General features: G+C 42.2%; 1 protein-coding gene across 1 annotated transcript in view; it reads left to right on the top strand.

Annotated features, from left to right (window-relative positions):
• Positions 1 to 18,888, top strand: part of DDX4 (DEAD-box helicase 4) — a 121,453-nt gene that overhangs the window by 48,145 nt on the left and 54,420 nt on the right. Inside the window, exons 7-9 of the mRNA XM_030567719.1 lie at positions 6,145 to 6,240; positions 6,594 to 6,671; positions 18,822 to 18,863. Coding sequence (XP_030423579.1) covers positions 6,145 to 6,240; positions 6,594 to 6,671; positions 18,822 to 18,863 — 216 coding nt within the window. The remainder of the gene's footprint in view (positions 1 to 6,144; positions 6,241 to 6,593; positions 6,672 to 18,821; positions 18,864 to 18,888) is intronic.

Below are 18,888 nucleotides of genomic sequence, written 5' to 3'. Positions count from 1 at the left end.
GCAATCGCTCCTAGTTCTAGGGGCGATAGAGGAGCTTCCTCAGGAATTCAGGGGCAAGGGGTTCTACCTCCACTATTTCCTCATTCCCAAGGCCAAGGGTGGGCTTTGGCCTATCCTGGACCTACAAGACCTCAACACATTAATTAAAAAGGTGAGGTTTCACATGGCCTCTCTGGTCACTATCATTCCCTCCCTGGATCCGGGAGACTGGTATGCCGCCCTTGACTTGAAGGACATATACTTTCACATTGCTGTTATCCTAGCCCACAGGTTTGTGGTCAGTGGCCAGCAGCCAGCACTACCAGGTCAGGGTGCTCTCATTTGGCCTTTCAGTGGCCCCCCGGGTGTTCACCAAGTGTATGGCGGTAGTGGTGGCCTTTCTCCGCAGGCACCAGGTGTAGGTTTTCTTGTATTTGGATGACTGGCTCATAAAGGCCGAGGTCCAAGCACATGTGGCAGAGCACGTATCTCTGGCCCGGGCTACATTTCACAGGTTGGGACTTGCATTGAATGAGCCCAAGTCCACATTGACTCCCACACAAAGAATAGAGTTCATCAGCGCTCTCTTGGACTCCATGCACACAGGAGTGTACCTTCCAGAACTGCATTTCAAAGTGCTCATGGACATTATCGAGACCTTACTCCACTTCCCTACAACCGCGGCCAGAAATTGTATGGGACTACTGAGGTCCATGGCAGCCTATACATATGTGGTACAACACGCCAGGCTGCGCCTTTGACCCCTCCAGGTGTGGTTAGCGCAGACCAGGCAGGGACTCATTGGACTCAATAGTGACCCGCCTGCCTCGGAGTCTCCAGTCTCCACTGGTGGCTGCAACCACAGCTGGTTTATGTGGCAGTACCCTTTGCAAAACCCCAATCTGTGCTCTTCCTGGTCATGGACGCCTTGGTGCTTAGTTGGGGAGCGCATCTGGGCAATATCAGAGCCCAGGGCCTCTGTCTTATGTAGAGCTATCACTGCACATCAACGTGAGGGAACTGAGGGCGGTTTGCTTGGCATGCCAAGCGTTCCAGGCCCATCTTCAGGGCATGTGCGTATCAGTGCTCACAGACAATACTGCAGCAACTTTCTATATAAACAAACAGGGTGGTGCTTGCTCCTCTCCCCTCTAGGAATCCCTCGTGCTGTGGAACCTTTTTATCGCCCACTCCATTCACCTGCAGGTGTCGCACCTTCCGGGAGCGCAGAACGAGCTGGCCGACAACCTCGGTATTTTATAAATACAAGGTGCAGTTATGCCCCCATCCTGCGTTTCTGCCTAAGGTTGTCTCCCAGCTTCCTGTGAGCCAGGATATATTTTTGCTTGTGTTCTTTCCTAAACCCCATGCGAGTAACAGGGAGCACATGTTCCATTCTTGAATGTTATACTTGCCTTAGCATTTTACATTGAACTCACAAAACCGTTTTGTAAGTTAACGCAGCTCTTTATTGCTATCGCTGAAAGAACAAGGGGGCTCCCAATCTCCTCATAGCGCATCACGTCTTGCATCAGGACTTGCTATGACCTGGCTAAAGTTCCAGCCCCTCCGCTTATGGTGCACTTTACCAGAGCTCAAGTGGCATCCGCACCATTCCTGGCGCACGTCCCTATCCAGGATATCTGCAAGGCAGCAACCTGGTCTTCAGTTCATACCTTCACTTCCCACTATGCCATTACCCAGCAGGTGAGGGATGATGCTGGGTTTGGTAGAGCTGTCCTGCACTTGGCGATTAGGTGAACTCCGACCCCTCCCCCAGGGTAACTGCTTGGAAGTTACCTATTGGAATGCACATGAGCAATCACTCAAAGGAGAAAAAATGGTTACTTACCTCTCATAACTGTTCTTAGAGTTGTGTTGCTCCTGTCCATTCCAAATCCCGCCCGCCTCCCCTCTGTTGGAGTACTCCGGCAAGAAGGAACTGAGCAGGTCGGCGAGGACGTATATACACCGCCATAAAGATGCCACTCTAGGGGTCTCCACAGCTGACCCGACGGATACTGCTAGGAAAAAGCTTTCTGGCAATCGTGCGTGTGGCGCGTGCACACACCTATCGGAATGGACATGAGCAGCACATCTCGAAGAACAATAGTTATGAGAGGTAAGTAACCATTTTATATCCTAGTATGATCCGTAGTAACATGTTTGAGAATTTTAGCTTGACCACAAGTTGCAGTGGTAACTATTTGATGTAAATGTTAATGAGCAAAGAAGGAACTCAGGAGATAGCCTATGAAAATGGAGCACTCTTAAATGAGTGGTATGTGGAAGTATAGATAAGGAAAAGAGGGTTGGAACCCTTACACATATGTATGAGCCTTTGTAGGCATAAGAGTAACTCAGGATAAGGTGTTGCCCAGCTTCTCTGCTATGGGGGAACACCTGGGAAGATGCTAGCATGACAACTACAGGTGAGGATGGTAATGATGACTAATAAGGAAGATAATGACTCATACTTGGGGTCCCCCAGCAGGAGATGTAATGGATGCCAGTTGTAGGGCTGAACACTTTTTGGCTTATTTCTCTCTTTGCTCCTATATTTGTTTGTGGGATTGTTTATCTGCTTGGTAGATACGTTAATAAAGGGATTTCTGAGAAATTGCAGTTTCTCGTGTACTTCTAGGGTCTCTCATTTTAAAGATATTGATGATACTCCGGATGCTGTAGCCTTCGGGAGACCAAACCTTTATTGATCACTGTGGTCTCAGATTGATTAATCAGTATATCAACCCATCATACACATCAGAATAAAAGACCGTGATCCTAAAAGATGGTTTATTTGGCCACTAGTTTGCAATGCTGTATTAAAAATTACCAGGCCTGATGGGCAAGTATGACTTCCTGAATTGAATTGAAAAATTCATGTGTTTTATGAACAAGCTACTCGTAGATGCAAAGGGAAGACAAGGCCATCTAATTGCAAAGACGAGCTTCTCGGCTGGGCTGGATGTGTTGCATACAGTGTCTTACTTGGTGACTAGAGGTTTAGTTGGGAAGAGTTTGTGGCTGCAAGGATGGGGCTTAACCTGCAGGTGCAATTTACAGTGGAGGACTTGCCATTTGAAAGATCAGTGTTGTTCAGCTCCAAAACTTATGAAACCCTTCACACACTGAAGCACTCCAAGGCAACTTAGATCCCTCAGAATCTTCACTTTAGTCCCTAAAAGAAAGCACATCAGACCACAATTATGCATCTCATAAAGATCAGCTCCATCTTCTTCCTGTCACCGAAGACTAGCTGACCCTTCCAGAAACACACCTCTCCAGTTTCCAGAGGACACAGACAACCTTTGCAGCTCACTCATTGCAGTCTCCATCCCAGCAAAACATAATATAGAACCCACAATGTTCTATATCTACATTTGTTTTGATAGGACTATCAGAAGGTTCAAACCTACTCCCATTGATCCAGAACCACGGAGTCTCTTTTGGGGACCATCTAGCCCTTGTCAGGCACACGTGTTCCTGTGTCGCCTCAGACCAATGAGTTATGGATACGATTACAACAGAATACTCTGTCCAGGTTCATGTTGTGCCTCCTCCCAACCCTCTTTCCCAATTTCTCTTCAAGGGTCTGTTTTATGAGGATCTGCTATATCAAGAGGTCCTCTTGCTTCTTTTAGAGTGAAAGAAAGGGTCTTACCTCAATACCTAAGGAGGGAATTCTACAGCAAATACTTTGTCATCCCCAGAGAAGAAAAGGGGATGACAGTCCGTCTTGGGCTTGATGTTTAACATGTTCCTAGATTGAAAATCAAGTTCAGGGTGATTATGCTTGCTTTGATGATTATCTCCCTGGATCCAGGGGACTGACTTGCATCTCTTGACCTCCAAAATGCATGCTTCCATATATCTCTGTTCCATCATACAGGAAGTACCTAAGGGTTGGTGGCAGGTCATGAACATTTTCAGTATTAAGTTGCTACCTTTGGACTATTGATTGCATTGAGGGCATTCACCAAGGTGTTAGCAGTTACAGTGCATCTGGTCTTGAAAGTCAGCATGCAGAAATCCAACCTAACTACTGCTCAAAGATTCCAGTGTTGGATTTCAACAAGTCCACAGCCTTTCTGCCTGCGGATGGGTTCGAGAACCTGAATATCTTAGCACAATTGGAATCTAATCCAGAGACCACAGTGAGGATTTCTCACATTTAGGCACATGGCTTTGTGCCCTTTGTTGTGCTACATGCTAGACTATGCCTTTGGATGCATATCAGTCTGGCTGAGGTCAGTATATGCCCCCACCAAGCATCATGTGGATACGTCCCTTTCTGTTCTCCCTGAAATGGTAGACCCCAAAAAATCTGAAAAGAGGAGTCTCCTTTGCACCTCTCCCTCCCATCCAAGAATCTAGTGATCATGCTCTTGGGGTAGGGAATTAACATGAAAGGTCTGCAAGTGCAGGGCCTTCGAACTGCGTGAGAGACGCAGATGCATTTCAATCTGTGGGAACTCAGAGCAATACACAAAGCTGCTTGAGTTTTTTCCATCACTTGTTCTATACTAATAACAATGGACAATATGCATACCATGGTCTGTGCCAACCTGCAGCACTGGGTGAGATTTTTCACCCTAAGTTAAGAAGCTATCAGACTATGGATCTAGTGTATCAAATACCAAATCTCCCTTTTTATAGTATGCATACTGGCCTGTAGGACAGTGTAGAAGACCAGTTGAGCAGGCTCTTCTTTTCCAGTCACAGGTGTGAGATCAAACTCCATTCTCCAGGACATCTCCTTTGAGTGGGCTACTCTTGAGTGGACCTGAGGGAGAGGTCTGAGTTCAGAATTCCTGTCTGATGCTTTCTTAATCATGTAATCATCTCTGATATATGCTTACTCACTGGTCCCACTGATTTCTAGAGTGTTCTTCAAGATTATACAGGACTCTGCCAAGCTGATACTGATCACTTCTGCGTGATCCAGTTTGATTCCCAGATGTTATGAACCTTTTGGTTTCCCAGCCAAAGACCTTGCCTGTGTTCTTATGTGTACTGTGTCAGAGTGAAGGGATCTCAAATTCCTTCTTCTCTCAGCTGATCTGCTGCAGTTGTACTCTTCTCCTGTTTGGAATTTTCTAGTGAACAGCAGAAAGGACTACCAGACACACTTAACCTTGCAAAGTGGAGCAAGGTTTTCTTGATAAGTATCAGCTGAAACCCTAACTTGACAAGAAGTTTTGGTACCAGAAATCTGAAACTATCTGCTGTACTGTATTCCATATTCTTAGCCGTTTTTTCACGAGTAAAATCAAATAAAAGTACAGGTACACAGGATTAGACCGTTGTTAAACTGAGACTACTTCATTACATTATTGGTGCATTGAGACAAGTGATTCATTAGAAGTGTCATGTGCTGTGGTGGAGATAGGTATAGTATCCTGATCTGGCTCAATCTTCTGGTTTAACCATTGGAGAATCTGTACTAAAGTGGAAGATAGGAGGGTAGGGAGTTGTGTATCTTAATCCACAAATGCAGAAGTGCAATGTGGGAGAATAGTCCAAGGTCTTAATTCCTTCCTCTTGTATATATGTCACTGTGTAATACCAAGAAGGAATACCAACAGAAAAGGTAGCTTTTCACTTTTGTTGTCTTGCGAACTGTAATAATTGCTTCATAGATTCATAGACTCTAAGACTGGAAGGGACCTTGAGAGGTCATCGAATCCAGTCCCCTACCCTCATGGCAGGACCAAATACCGTCTAGACCATCCAGATAGACATTTATCTAACGTATTCTTTAACATCTCCAGAGATGGAGATTCCACAACCTCTCTAGGCAGTTTATTCCAATGTTTAACCACCCTGACAGTTAGGAACTTTTTCCTAATGTCCAACCTAAACCTCCTTTGCTGCAGTTTAAGCCCATTGCTTCTTGTTCTATCCTTAGAGGCTAAAATGAACCAGTTTTCTCCCGGAATAGCTTTTATATAAATTTGCTTGAATGTAAAGAGGAGCATACTGAAAAGGACCTGATTCTTGAGACTGTAGACAAGTCGCTTCAAATCACTATACCTAAGGTTTCCCACTTATAATTTTGGGATCATGATGTTTATTTTCCTTTCTAAAAAGTGCTTTGAAGTCTGTGGATGCAAAATAATAGTGTAAACTAAGGTGGTAAATTGCTATTATTTTGTATTGTAGGTTTTCAGGAAAGAAGCTATTCAGAAAGTCTTGGCACACGAAGAGGTGTTGCAGGTGGTGTCAGAGGTGGCCATGGAGGATTTGGACAAAGTCAAAGTAAGTTGTATGGCATCCAGATTTTTGTATTCATCATGGAGCAAAAATTAAATTCAGTTACTGCTTGAGTAGACAGAGGGCTTTCCCAAAAGATTTAAAGAATACATGAAGGTACAAGTTAATGAAATGGTCTTTTTGCTTCAGAAATATATGGAAACTTAAAATGTACATGAACAGGTTCACTTCTGGTATTGCGGAGTGGGAGTTTTTTAGGAATAATATAGTTTTATGAAAGGTAACTTGATGGTATTGCCACTTTTTTTAGTTCATTGAGTTAAAATTGCTAATTCAGGCTTGAACACTTCCACTTTGTGTAATTACTTTCTGATTACTTTGGGTATAAATTACTACAGATACTGAAAATGAGCAACGAGGACAGCAATCTGGCAATGTCTTTATCTCTGGAAGAGGAGGGTTTGGAGGTCCTAGAGGTAAGACTATACTTTCTGTAAAGTATTTAAATCTTTTTTTGGATTTACTTGGGGCTGCTTGCTCCTCGGCTCATTCTCTTCCTCTTCACTAACCCTAAACATTCTTTCACCTACAGTTGTATTAACTTGGGTTTCTTCTGTGTTTGAGTGTAGAGATAAACTAACAGACATGGGAGGGGTCTGCAAAGCTTTTAGTCTTACCTCTTTTTAAAGAGAAAAGCCGGGTGTCTGCAACTGGGGTATCACATGCAGAAGCCAGGTTATAGAATTATTTTGTTGCTACTGACATTGGATATGTTTACACAACTACATGTATACTCCCAGCCCTGCTGGTTTCTATTTACTAGAATACATGAATCACTCATTGGAATGATGATGTCCTCTACCCTCAAAAAAGCAGGCTGGATTCCTTTAACTACTCAACACTTTCTAAAGATTGAAACAGCACCTTCCTGATCACTGGTTTAGAATTAGTACTTTAAATTTATGGGTTCTCCAAGAATCAGTGTTTCAGGCCTTTAAATTGTAGGTGGCAACTAGCTTAGTCAGTTTTTCAGATTGTTTGTTCAGCAGGATGTATTGGTTGTGGTGGTGGTGGATATCTGAGCTGGTGGTCTGATTCTTTATCAGACAATAGAACTATTACTAGCATTGCTGTTGAGTAGGGCTGTCAAACAATTTAAAAAAATTGCGAGATTGAAAACACGATTAATTGCACTGTTTAAACAGTAATAGAATACCATTTATTTAAATATTTTTGGGTGTTTTGTACATTTTCAAATACTGTATATACTCAATCATAAGCTGGTTCGTTTGTAAACCGACCTTGCCAAGATGGATAAGTAAAAATAGTAAATTTGTATAGCTCATTCATAAGCCGACTCTATAATTCAGGGATCAGCAAACTTTGGCTCTCGGGCCATCAGGTTAAGCTGCTGGTGGGCCGAGATGGTTTGTTTACCTTGAGCGTCCGCAGGCATGGAGGCAAACCTATGTAAACAAAGTGTCCCAGCGTGCCAACTGCTTACCCTGACAGGCTGGGACAGCAACTGGTGGGGAAATTTTTTGGCTGGGGAGAAGCTGGGAGTCAGGCGTAAACTCTGTGACCACCCCCCATATGACCCCACTGCTAGCCTGGGACCACCACACTCTCCCCATCTCATCCCTTTCCACCTTATCTGGGGAGGGCCAAGGGAGGATGTCTCTGACCTGGCTGGAGCTGCTACGGCAGGTTGGGCAGCGTGGCTGTAGGCTGCTCCGACCAGGCAGCGAGGCAGCAGCATATTCCAGTGGGCTGGGCTGGACGGCACGGCCGCAGCCTGCTCTGGGAGGGGCAGGGCCAAGCGGCACTGCTGCAGCCCTGGAGCTGCAGCTGCTTTAGAGGCTGGGGAGAGAGCAATGTGGCCAGAAGTGGAGAGAATCTGGCCCCACCTCTTCCCTTTTGTCTCTGCTGGCTGTGCTGCCTCTCCTTGCTCCCTCTGTTGGGGGAGGCGCTGTGTCCCATCTCTCCCTCTCTATACCTGTTCATAAGCTGACCCTCTGCTCTGGTGCTTCCATTTTTATTAAAAAAATTTGGCTTATGAACGAGTATATACGGTATATTGATTTAAATTGCAACACAGGATACAAAGTGTACCGTGGTCACTTTTTTATTACAAATATTTGCACTGTAACAAGATAAAAAGTCAAAGCATGAAGAGGCATACAAATGTGTGGCATATCTGGCATGTAAATACCTTGAACGCCGGCTACAAAAGTGTCATGTGAACTCCTGTTCTCGCTTTGAGATGACATTATAAATAAGAAGTGGGCAGCATTATCTCACATAACTATAAACAGACTTGTTTGTCTTAGCAGTTGGCTGAATAAGTAGGACTGAGTGGACTTGTAGGCTCTGCAGTTTTACATTGTTTTATTTTTGAGTACAGTTATGTAACAGAAAACTTACATTTGTAAGTTGCACTTTCATGAGAGATTGCACTACAGTACTTGTATGAGGTGAATTTAAAAACACTGTTTCTTTTATCTTCCTTATAGTGCAGATATTTAAATAAAAAATATAAAGTAAGCACTGTATGCTTTGTATTCTGTGTTGTGGTAGAAATCAATATATTTGAAAAGTACAAAAATCTCCAAAAATATGTGTAATTTTCCGTTGGTATTCTATTATGTTTAACAGTGTGATTAAAACTGCGATTAATTGTGATTAATTTTTTAATCAAGTTAATTTGTTTTGAGTTGTTAGCTTGAGTTAACTATGATTAATTGGCAGCCATAGTCTTTAGCTACTGTTCCAGGGCTGAACTTCACAGGTTTGATGTCTGGGATCTACAAACTCTTTCCCCCCCCTCCCCTTCAGTCCCTACATTCTTTTTCTGAAAGATTTTCTCCCCCACTCCCATCTTGAATTAGCTGTTTTTGGTAATTTTCCTATGTTTGTGTTGATTCTCTAAGAAGTGTTGTATATCCCTGTGTCTTTGTATATTCCTGTTACAGAATTTGAAGCCTCAGGTGTGAGATTTGAAAGCTGATAGGTAGGCAAATTGTTTAAAACCTGCAGACAAACTTGAAGGGAACAAAACCAAAGGCCTTGTAGATGAGCAGGTCAGCAATGAAACAGGACAAACCAGTCTCCCTGCTGAAATAGGTTTCAAGTCCCCATCTGATAAGTTACTTTAAAGATTCAGCTTTATAATCTGAAGGATTGCGTATCCTTGTATGATTGGTCCTTGCCAGCCCAAACAAACTGCCACTTTTCATTTTCATTTACAGAATGAAAAATGCACTGCTTGAAGGTTTGCATATCCAGTGGCTTAGTATATTCATAGGATCATAGTATCAATGCATGTTTTGATAAACAAAGATCTGAAAATATTAGGAAATGGCAAGAAATACTTAAAATATTGCTTGACACAGTCAAAATTTTAGTCCTTCCACAGCCACCACGGAGTGCTGGAGAGCAACAATTGTGATGTTTACTTGAGCATCCTTAAGCTACTTGCCAGACCTAATACAACTTTTGCCCATCATATCAGTGATGCCAAGAGAATCAAGTACTTGAGCAAGACAATTGCTGATGAACTAAGTCTCTTAACATCAGATATTTGGAGACACATACTTATTAGTTGCAAAGAGGTTCTGTTTTCTTTTTACTGTCATTGCAGATGCAACTATGGATATTAGCCATGTTGATCAAATAGCCATTTTGCTTAACTTAAGAAAAGTGGATGTAAAAGAGCGCTTTGTAGCAGTGAGGCAGGCAGATGCTGAATCCTTGTTTGATCAGTTAACTAATGTTTTGTTCTGCAAATACAGATTAAACCTCAAATACATGTCTGACCAGGGATATCATGGCTAGTGTTATGGCCAGAGCTCATGGGGGATTGCAAGCAAATATGAGAGAATATCTTTCAGGCAAGGGAGATAGGGTATGCACCATATAACCATTGCCCAGACATCAGGTTAACCTAGTTTTGATTCATGCTGGTGAACGTAAAGCCAGTATAGACCTGAAGGTTTTCTTCATAGCTTTGCAGGAAATTATATGAATATTTCAGACTCTATCAATGGGCAAAAACTAATGAAGTCTAAAAATCGTCTTTATCTTCAAACTCTTATTCAAGAGAGTTCAGTTTTGTAAAGAATAAAGGAACTTGATGTACTTCAGGCCTCTAAAGAAGATGACAGGATTGATGTAGCAGAATAAATTTAACAGGCTTCTGAAGAACAAAGACCACCTTTTGTTGTACAGACAAAACTACACAGGATCTTTTCGGGGGCAAGACAAAGATGCCAAATTTTATTCTGATAACTAATATTTTAATCCACACACACACACACACACACACACACACACACACACACACACACACACACACACACACACACACACACACACACACACACACACACACACACACACACACACACACACACACACACACACACGTTCTGCAGCTGCAGCATAGTTACCAGTCCTGAATATGGATTGAGTTTGCGACTTGGGTTCATAACTTGTGGCAGCTAACTGGCCAGGAAAGCCTGGCACAAGGACGAGCTGGGTCTCTCTTGGACATGCACCGATGCCCTTCCATGTTGACAGCAGAATGTTACTTTCCAGAATCTTCTATCTCACCCATCTATTTTGTAGGCTTTAGTTTGAATCCAGAGGCTATAGGTCTTGCTCAGTCACGCTGTGTCTGGGTTTGGTGATTGATCACTCGTCAATTGCAGGCGTGACTTTCAGCCTAGGACTTGGCTTTGATCTTCTTTCTATTGTACCTTTTTTCTTTTTAGGGTGGACTCTTTTTACTTTATTAGGGCTCTTGTCTGCATCTTCAGCTTGTGGTGTTTTGAACTCTTTCATCAGGACAGGCTGGGGTTAGAGGTTGATTCCATCATCCATACATACCTCATTCATACATCTAAACTAAACTAATAAGATTACAGCAGGATTTGCAAAAATGAAGGTTGGAGGAAGCTTTTACAAAATGGAGTGAGCGTTTTGAAGTGGGGTTTGAATTACAATATGGCAAACAGTGAACAGAAGTTACAATATAGACAAGTGTAATGGTGAACAGAAGTTATATTGATAAAGTGAACATTTAAAAACAATTTAATTAATCAGTTTTACACTTTATATCTAAAGTACTTGGCAAGACTAAATGGGCAACTCAAATGAAAGCCGCTGAGGCAATGATAGTAAATTTTCAGAGTATAGTTGAATGCCTAGAAGATAGAACTGTCACTCAATGCAGGAGGAGTGAGGACACACCTTGAGCAAAAAGCAAACTGTCCTTGTTGGATTTGATGTTCTTCCTCAATCTGTTGTTATGGCATGGGAGCTTAGTTATCAGGACTGCAGTCTCTGGAATCTTTCAGTCAAAGAAAATTTACCTTTTTCTAATTCCTACAGATATTTGAGAACATAGTGAATGATTTCAGCAAACTCAGATGTGAAGGAAATTGTAAAAGAATCTCAGAACAGTGGGAAGCAATGGGTTTTGAAAATGCAAACTATCCAAGCCACAGGAATAGATATGTATGCTGCAAGGATGACAAAATTTCACATGATTCTGCGTTAAGTCAAGCATAACCATCAAAGGAAATGCTTCAAGGTTTTGGCAATATGATTGGGGAACTAACATTTGAATGTGAGGGATTTCAACAGGTAGCTACACTATTTGGTTCCTCCATCCCTGGCGACTTCAAAATATAGCTTTAGAAGAGTCAAAGGAGGAAATTCTTAAACTCATGGGAAAATAGTCATATTTTTCTTTAGATATGGTTCATGAGTCTTTCAAGATGTCTTACTTTGCAAATGCCGTGGAGGTGTTTTAGTTTGTCATTTTGGAGTCCAAAGCTACTTGGATTTCATAATGTCAAGTTTTCTTTATGCTTTTCTGGAAATGTTGTGTTGACTCTCACCAATGCATTCAACACTGTGTCAGACACAGCTGAGTGACCTTGCTTTCCTTGCACCTGAGAAAGATGAGACAGCAGGATTGGAGCGGAACAGTATCATAGAACAATTTGCCAAGAAAAAGCATCACTGTGGTGCGAAATTCCAATATTTGAAAATACACAAGCCAGAGTTTGGGTGAGATTTGATTATTTATTTAAGTGCTCTGTGAGCTGTTAAAATTTATTGCCAGCTGATGAAGCTGTTCAGAGAACTGGGACTGCCTTGCTAACTCCCTCAAGTCTTGCCTCCACTTGAAGCATGCGTTTCCTCTGGCCCACTCCTTTTTTCCATTACACTTTTAATTTTTATCCCTCTTCATGGTGCCTGACCAATAAGGAGACAAGTTTTGGAGGACAGAAGCTTGTAGAAAACCTGTTCTAGGAGAAAACGCAGCAGAGTACCAGTCCTGCCATTAAGGGAGGAGAGTATATCATTTTGTGGTACAGGTGTGCTACTTCAGTAAGGCTTTTAAGCTTAGAGCTTTTTGAGGAAGTGATTTCAAACGTGAGTGTTCATGGTTAGCCCTGCTCTCCTCCCCTCTCTACGTATCACCTCTATTTCTAGACATAGGATTAAAATAAAAGGGCATTCCTCTGTGTCTTCAAGGAGCAAGTCATAGACTGCAAGAGCAACAAAGCTGTAGCTGCTGCAGAAGCAGCAGAGACTTTGCAACTGTGAGGCTGGATAGCCCAGTAGGTTAGGGGAGTTTCTACCACATTTGAAGTGATTAGTTCATGTTTTCAAGAGGCTTTGGTGTACCATGACACACACAACATCAGCATCCTAGGATGGAAACAAGAAGAGAAAAAGAAAAATAAAAAAACACAAAAATTTCCCACACTCAGTTAGGCTGCTCTATTCCTGTGCAACTCACCCCACCCCCTTTGAACAGAACTTTGTCAAAGTTTTCAAGCTTTCCACATCAAATTAAAAATCCATGTTGGACAAATTGGCTCTCAAAATGAACGGTCTTCCCATAGATTTAAGTTCCTTTCTGTCATCCATCTTGTTGCCCTCCTTCATTTGGTCTAGGTAAAAGCTAGTGAAGAACAGCATTGCAAGGCGCACTTCACCAGAAACAATTATTCCTTTTTCTGAGGAAATTTTGGAGTTTTCAGTTAAGACTTATCCTAGGGGAAAGAGAGCGGACAAGTTTAGCCGAATACTAGTTCTGCCTAAGCTGACTGTGTGCAAGGGTCATTTCTGCATTGAGGCCTGGCCTTTCTGATTTGTGTCAGCATTTTTCATTGTCCTACAACAAAGGCTGTCCCCATGTGCCTGTGCCGCCAATCCAACCTGCAACTTTGCAAACCCATTTTCAATTCCAGGTTATGCCCTTTGACTTCTGTTGTTTTTCTTCACCAATGCAGTGGTGTATCTGACGGCCAGTTTACTATGGGTCAGTAATTACTTGTTGATAATTCATTTGTACCAGATAATATCTGTACATCCTGACCATATGTCTCTTAACTGCTTGAGTCCCTGGTCATCTTCTGTTTTCAGGAGTTCCTTGATGCCCTCTTAGTTGGCCTATCTCTGTTAGATTTTTCCTGGTTCTAGTCTAGTTGCCAAAGAAAAGATTTTGCAAGGAGCTCCGAGTATTTGTTCTCCAGGGACTCTAGTTACTTTGCGTGACAGTGACTGGATTTGGAAACTATTGTCTGATAGTTATACACCTTTGCTTAAATATATACCACAGTCTCTCATTCCTCTTGATTGAAAATTTCTAAAAGGACTAGTTCATGTATATCCTCTGCATTTGGGAGTGTCTCGTGCCCTGTAGCTTTAATGTAATTCTGATGGGCCTTATAGAACCAGCCTATGAACCCTTTCCAGTTTTTCAACATCCTTTTAGAAGCATGGACACCAGAACTGGATACAGTATTCAGTAATGGTTCTGCTATTCAGAGCGAATGACACCTCTCTACTCCTCTTTGATATTCCTTGCTTATACAACCAAGGATTGTGTTTGCCTTCTTAGCTACAGCATTTCAATGAGAGCTCATGTTCAGTTTATCTCTCTTGGCTGGAATCCTTTTCTGTCTCTCTGCATTCCAGGATACTCTTTACCATCTTGCATGTGTGGCTATATTCTTTGTTCCTAGATGTATGACCTTGTATTTGGTTGTGTTTAAAAAACCTGATATTTTGATGAATCCATCTCACCAAGCAGTCCAGGTTGGCCAGTATAACTGACCTGTCCCCATCATTAATTTGCAGATGACAAAAATTGGTAAAATGGTAAATCCTACCCACAATGATTTTATATTTTCTTTCACATCATTGATAAAGATATAGATTGACTTTGGGCCAGGAATGGCTCTCATGGGACTCCACTAGAAACACCACCATTGGTTGAGAATTCCCCATTTTTATGATTACTTTTTGGAAACTGTTGTTTAACTGGTTTTTAACCTATTTAATATCGGCTATATTGACTTTATAGAGTTATAATTTTTCATCAGAATGTCATGCAGAAGAACTAAATTAAAGTATATTGTGTCAAGAGTTAGTTGATAAAGCATTACTATTCATGCCTTTGTTTTATTTTTTTGGTCCCATTCAGTTTTGCTCATGATTGTTTTCAGCTTTGAGAAATCTATGTTTTTAAAGTGCAAGTAATTATTCTTGGGTAGGACTATATTCTGTTTGCACATAAATAGATCATGATCACTTGTATGTAGGCAACAATCAATTTTGATTCCCGTGATCAATTTATTTTTCTCTCTCTCTATCAGGTTTATTATAGAATGACCACAAGATGGTTTCAATACTCTTGTGTTAGAAAGTTACCTATAATTTTTAGAAGCAGCAAAGAATCCTGTGGCACCTTATAGACTAGCAGAGGTTTTGGAGCATGAGCTTTCGTAGGTGAATACCTACTTCGTCAGATGCATGTAGTGGAAATGTCCAGGGGGAGGTATATATATGTGCAAGCAAGCTAGAGATAATGAGTTAGTTCAATCAGGGAGGATGAGGCCCTGTTCTAGCAGTTGAGGTGTGAAAACCAAGGGAGGAGAAACTGGTTTTGTAGTTGGCAAGCCATTCAGTCTTTGTTTAATCCTGAACTGATGGTGTCAAATTTGCAGATGCACTGAAGCTCAGCAGTGTCTCTTTGAAGTCTGGTCCTGATGTTTTTTTGCTGCAGGATGGCCACCTTAAGGTCTGCTATAGTGTGGCCAGGGAGGTTGAAGTGTTCTCCTACAGGTTTCTGTATATTGCCATTCCTAATATCTGATTTGTGTCCATTTATCCTTTTCCGTAGTGACTGTCCAGTTGGGCCAAGGTACATAGCGGAGGGGCATTGCTGGCATATGATGGCATATATTACATTGGTGGATGTGCAGGTGAATGAACCGGTGATGGTGTGGCTGCTCTGGTTAGGTCCTGTGATGGTGTCGCTGGTGTAGATATGTGGGCAGAGTTGGCATTGAGGTTTGTTGCATGGATTGGTTCCTGAGCTGGAGTTACTATGGTGCGGTGTGCAGTTACTGGTGAGAATATGTTTCAGGTTGGCAGGTTGTCTGTGGGCGAGGACTGGCCTGCCACCCAAGGCCTGTGAAAGTGTGGGATCATTATCCAGGATGGGTTGTGGATCCCTGATGATGCATTGGAGGGGTTTTAGCTGGGGACTGTATGTGATGTCCAGTGGAGTCCTGTTGGTTTCTTTCTTGGGTTTGTCTGGCAATAGGAGGCTTCTGGGTACACATCTGGCTCTGTTGATCTGTTTCCTTATTTCCTTGTGCAGGTATTGTAGTTTTGAGAATGCTTAGTGGAGATTTTGTAGGTGCTGGTCTCAGTCTGAGGGGTTAGAGCAGATGCGGTTGTACCTCAGTGCTTGGCTGTAGACAATGGATCGTGTGATGTGCCCGGAATGGAAGCTGGAGGCATGAAGGTAGGCATAGCGGTCGGTAGGTTTTCGGTATAGGGTGATGTTAATGTGACCATCGCTTATTTGCACCGCGGTATCTAGGAAGTGGATCTCCTGTGTAGATTAGTCCAGGCTGAGGTTGATGGTGGGGTGGAAGCTGTTGAAATCGTGGTGGAATTTTTCCAGATACTCCTTGCCATGGGTCCAGATGATGATGATGTCATCAATGTAGTGTAGGTAGAGAAGGGGCGTGAGTGGACGAGAGCTGAGAAGGCGTTGTTCCAGGTCAGCCATAAAAATATTGGCATGTTGTGGGGCCATGCGGGTGCCCATAGCAGTGCCACTGATCTGGAGATATATATTGTCATCAAATTTGAAATAGTTGTGTGTGAGGATAAAGGCACAGAGCTCAGCAGCCAGTTGTGCTGTGGCATCATCCGTTTTGGCCAATGTACATGGCAGAGGGACATTGCTGATGCATGATGGCATATATCACATTGGTAGATGTGCAGGTGAAGAAGCCTCTGATAGTGTGGCTGATGTGGTTAGGTTCTACAATGGTGCCCCCTGAATAGATATGTGGACAGAGTTGGCAACGGGCTTTGTTGCAAGGATAGGTTCCTGGGTTACCCTACGCTACCAGCACTACTAACTATCATTAAACCATTAAATTAGGCTTGAATAAAGACTGGGAGTGGATGGGTCATCACACAAAGTAAAACCATTGCCCCATGTTTATCCCCCCCTCACTGTTCCTGACAACCTCTTGTCCATTTGCAGCAGTTGACCATTTTGATTACCACTACAAAAAAATTTTCTCTCTCCTGCTGGTAATAGCTCACCTTAACTGATCACTCTTGTTAGTGTGTGTATGGTAACACCCATTGTTTCATGTGGTGTGTGTGTGTATCTTCCACTGCATGCATCTAATGAAGTGGGCTGTAGCTCACGAAAGCTTATGCTTAAATAAATTTGTTAATCTTCAAGGTGCCCCAAGTACTTGTGTTCCTATAATTTTTTGGCACTCCAGTGATATTTTAGAAGTGGCAGCATATGCTTCCTAGATTGAAGTCCCACATGATCATGGAAGTATTTTTATATATTTTAGATAGATTTATTTAAGGAGTTTCACGTACTGTTCCTGTGTCTGATTTGGTGGTCAGTGACAGATCTCCTGCCTACACCCCATCTTGGTAGAAGGAAAATATTCTAGGGTCTGTCTTTAATCGTCAATAACTAAACCACATAATGGCATCCTTGATGCACTACCACCACCCCTCTGCTTCTGCTTACTCTTTCCTAAATAGTTTATACAGTTATTTTAACATTCCACTGATTCTTGGTATGGATACTAGTAGGCAAAACTTCTTGGTGGGGAGGTCTAGCTTAACTTGTAGAACAACTTTCTGCATGGAAAGGAAAGCTGTTGCTGTAGCTTCCAGTTTATTTTCCAACTGGATATTTGAAGCAAGCCGTCTGGGATGACTGAGGAGGCAGTGCTTGTTACTCAGTTTTCTGGATTCATCAGTAACCTCTCTGGAGTCCAGGGAGATTACTGATAAACTAGGGAAGCTGAATAGCACATACCACCTCCTGAGCCACCCTGTGTGGGGCATAATAAAACACAAATTTTCCCGTAAAACTCTGCATCTGGGGGCCTGGCTGCCTATTATACCCACTCTCCATGTTAGAATTGTTTATTCATGTGTCTTGTGGAGTTTGATGTTAAGTAATCTGAAATGCTTTGGATAATCAAAGTAGTTTTTAATGTAGTAGAAGTAGAATGGTGGGAGGTCCCTACTCTAGTAGGTGTTCAAGTTAATGATTGTTGTACTGTATTTTCCATTCTCAGTAAGAGACCCTCATGATATTTGCCACACATTTAACAATTGCATGGACCATTGGTTCTCTTCAATGACATTTTGGGATGAAAAATGTTAGTGAACAAAATGAAAAAAAGTGCCATTATTAAATGCAGGGTTGCTTTTTGGGTGAGGATTTGTTTTGTCACATGAACTGAGGTATTCCTTATAGGATGGGACAACTGGAGACAAAGAATTGAAACTACTTTAATCATAGTCTGCAAAGTTTGAGTGGAAAGGAAGGACAAAGTTTTGCTGGCACAGCTACGTCTGCTAGTAGTGTGAAAAAATTACATAGCTATGTTGGCAAAACCCTCAGTGTAGACACCACAGTACCAATAGTGTGTTTCTTTCAGCTTAGCTGGTATTAGTCTGGCATGTGGTGTAGCTATGCCAGCAGAACAACAACTCCTGTCTGCTTATTCTGCATCTCTTCTACAGAGCTCTACTGGAATGACTGTGTTGTGAAGAGCTTTGTAGTTTGGACAAGCTGTTAAGTCCTCTCTGATGTCCCATAACTATATATGACCTAAAAGCAGCAAAGAGTTCTGTGGCATATAGACGAACAGACGTTTTGGAGCATGAGCTTTCGTGGGTGAATACCCACTTCATCGGATGCATCAGATCCAGACTAACCCGGCTACCCCTCTGATACTATGACCTAAAAGACACTGTAATAGAGAAGGCATGGAATGAGTTTATGGATTGCATGTTACTGATTTTTCTTTTTTTAGCCTTTGCTGCTTGAAAGCAGGAGTTGACATTCTTACATAAAGAATTACTGGGTGGATGGATAATGAACGACTGACAAAACCACTGCCAGATTTTTCTTACTGGGAAGGGATCCTACTTTCTGTTACCTGTAGTCGTAACAGCTTTAAGATATTGTATTAAGATCTGTGAAGCACAGTTACAACCAATTACATGTAAACAATTCTGCCTTTGTTTTTCAGGTGATAATGACAGTAATAGAAGCAGAGGATTTGGAAGCAAAGGTCAGCTTCTTATGTATTGGTTATA

The sequence above is a fragment of the Gopherus evgoodei genome, chromosome 6 (genome assembly GCF_007399415.2).
Source record: "Gopherus evgoodei ecotype Sinaloan lineage chromosome 6, rGopEvg1_v1.p, whole genome shotgun sequence".
Lineage (NCBI taxonomy): Eukaryota > Metazoa > Chordata > Testudines > Testudinidae > Gopherus > Gopherus evgoodei.
Note: the sequence above shows the minus strand (reverse complement) of the source record. Positions and strands in the feature narration are given on the sequence as shown.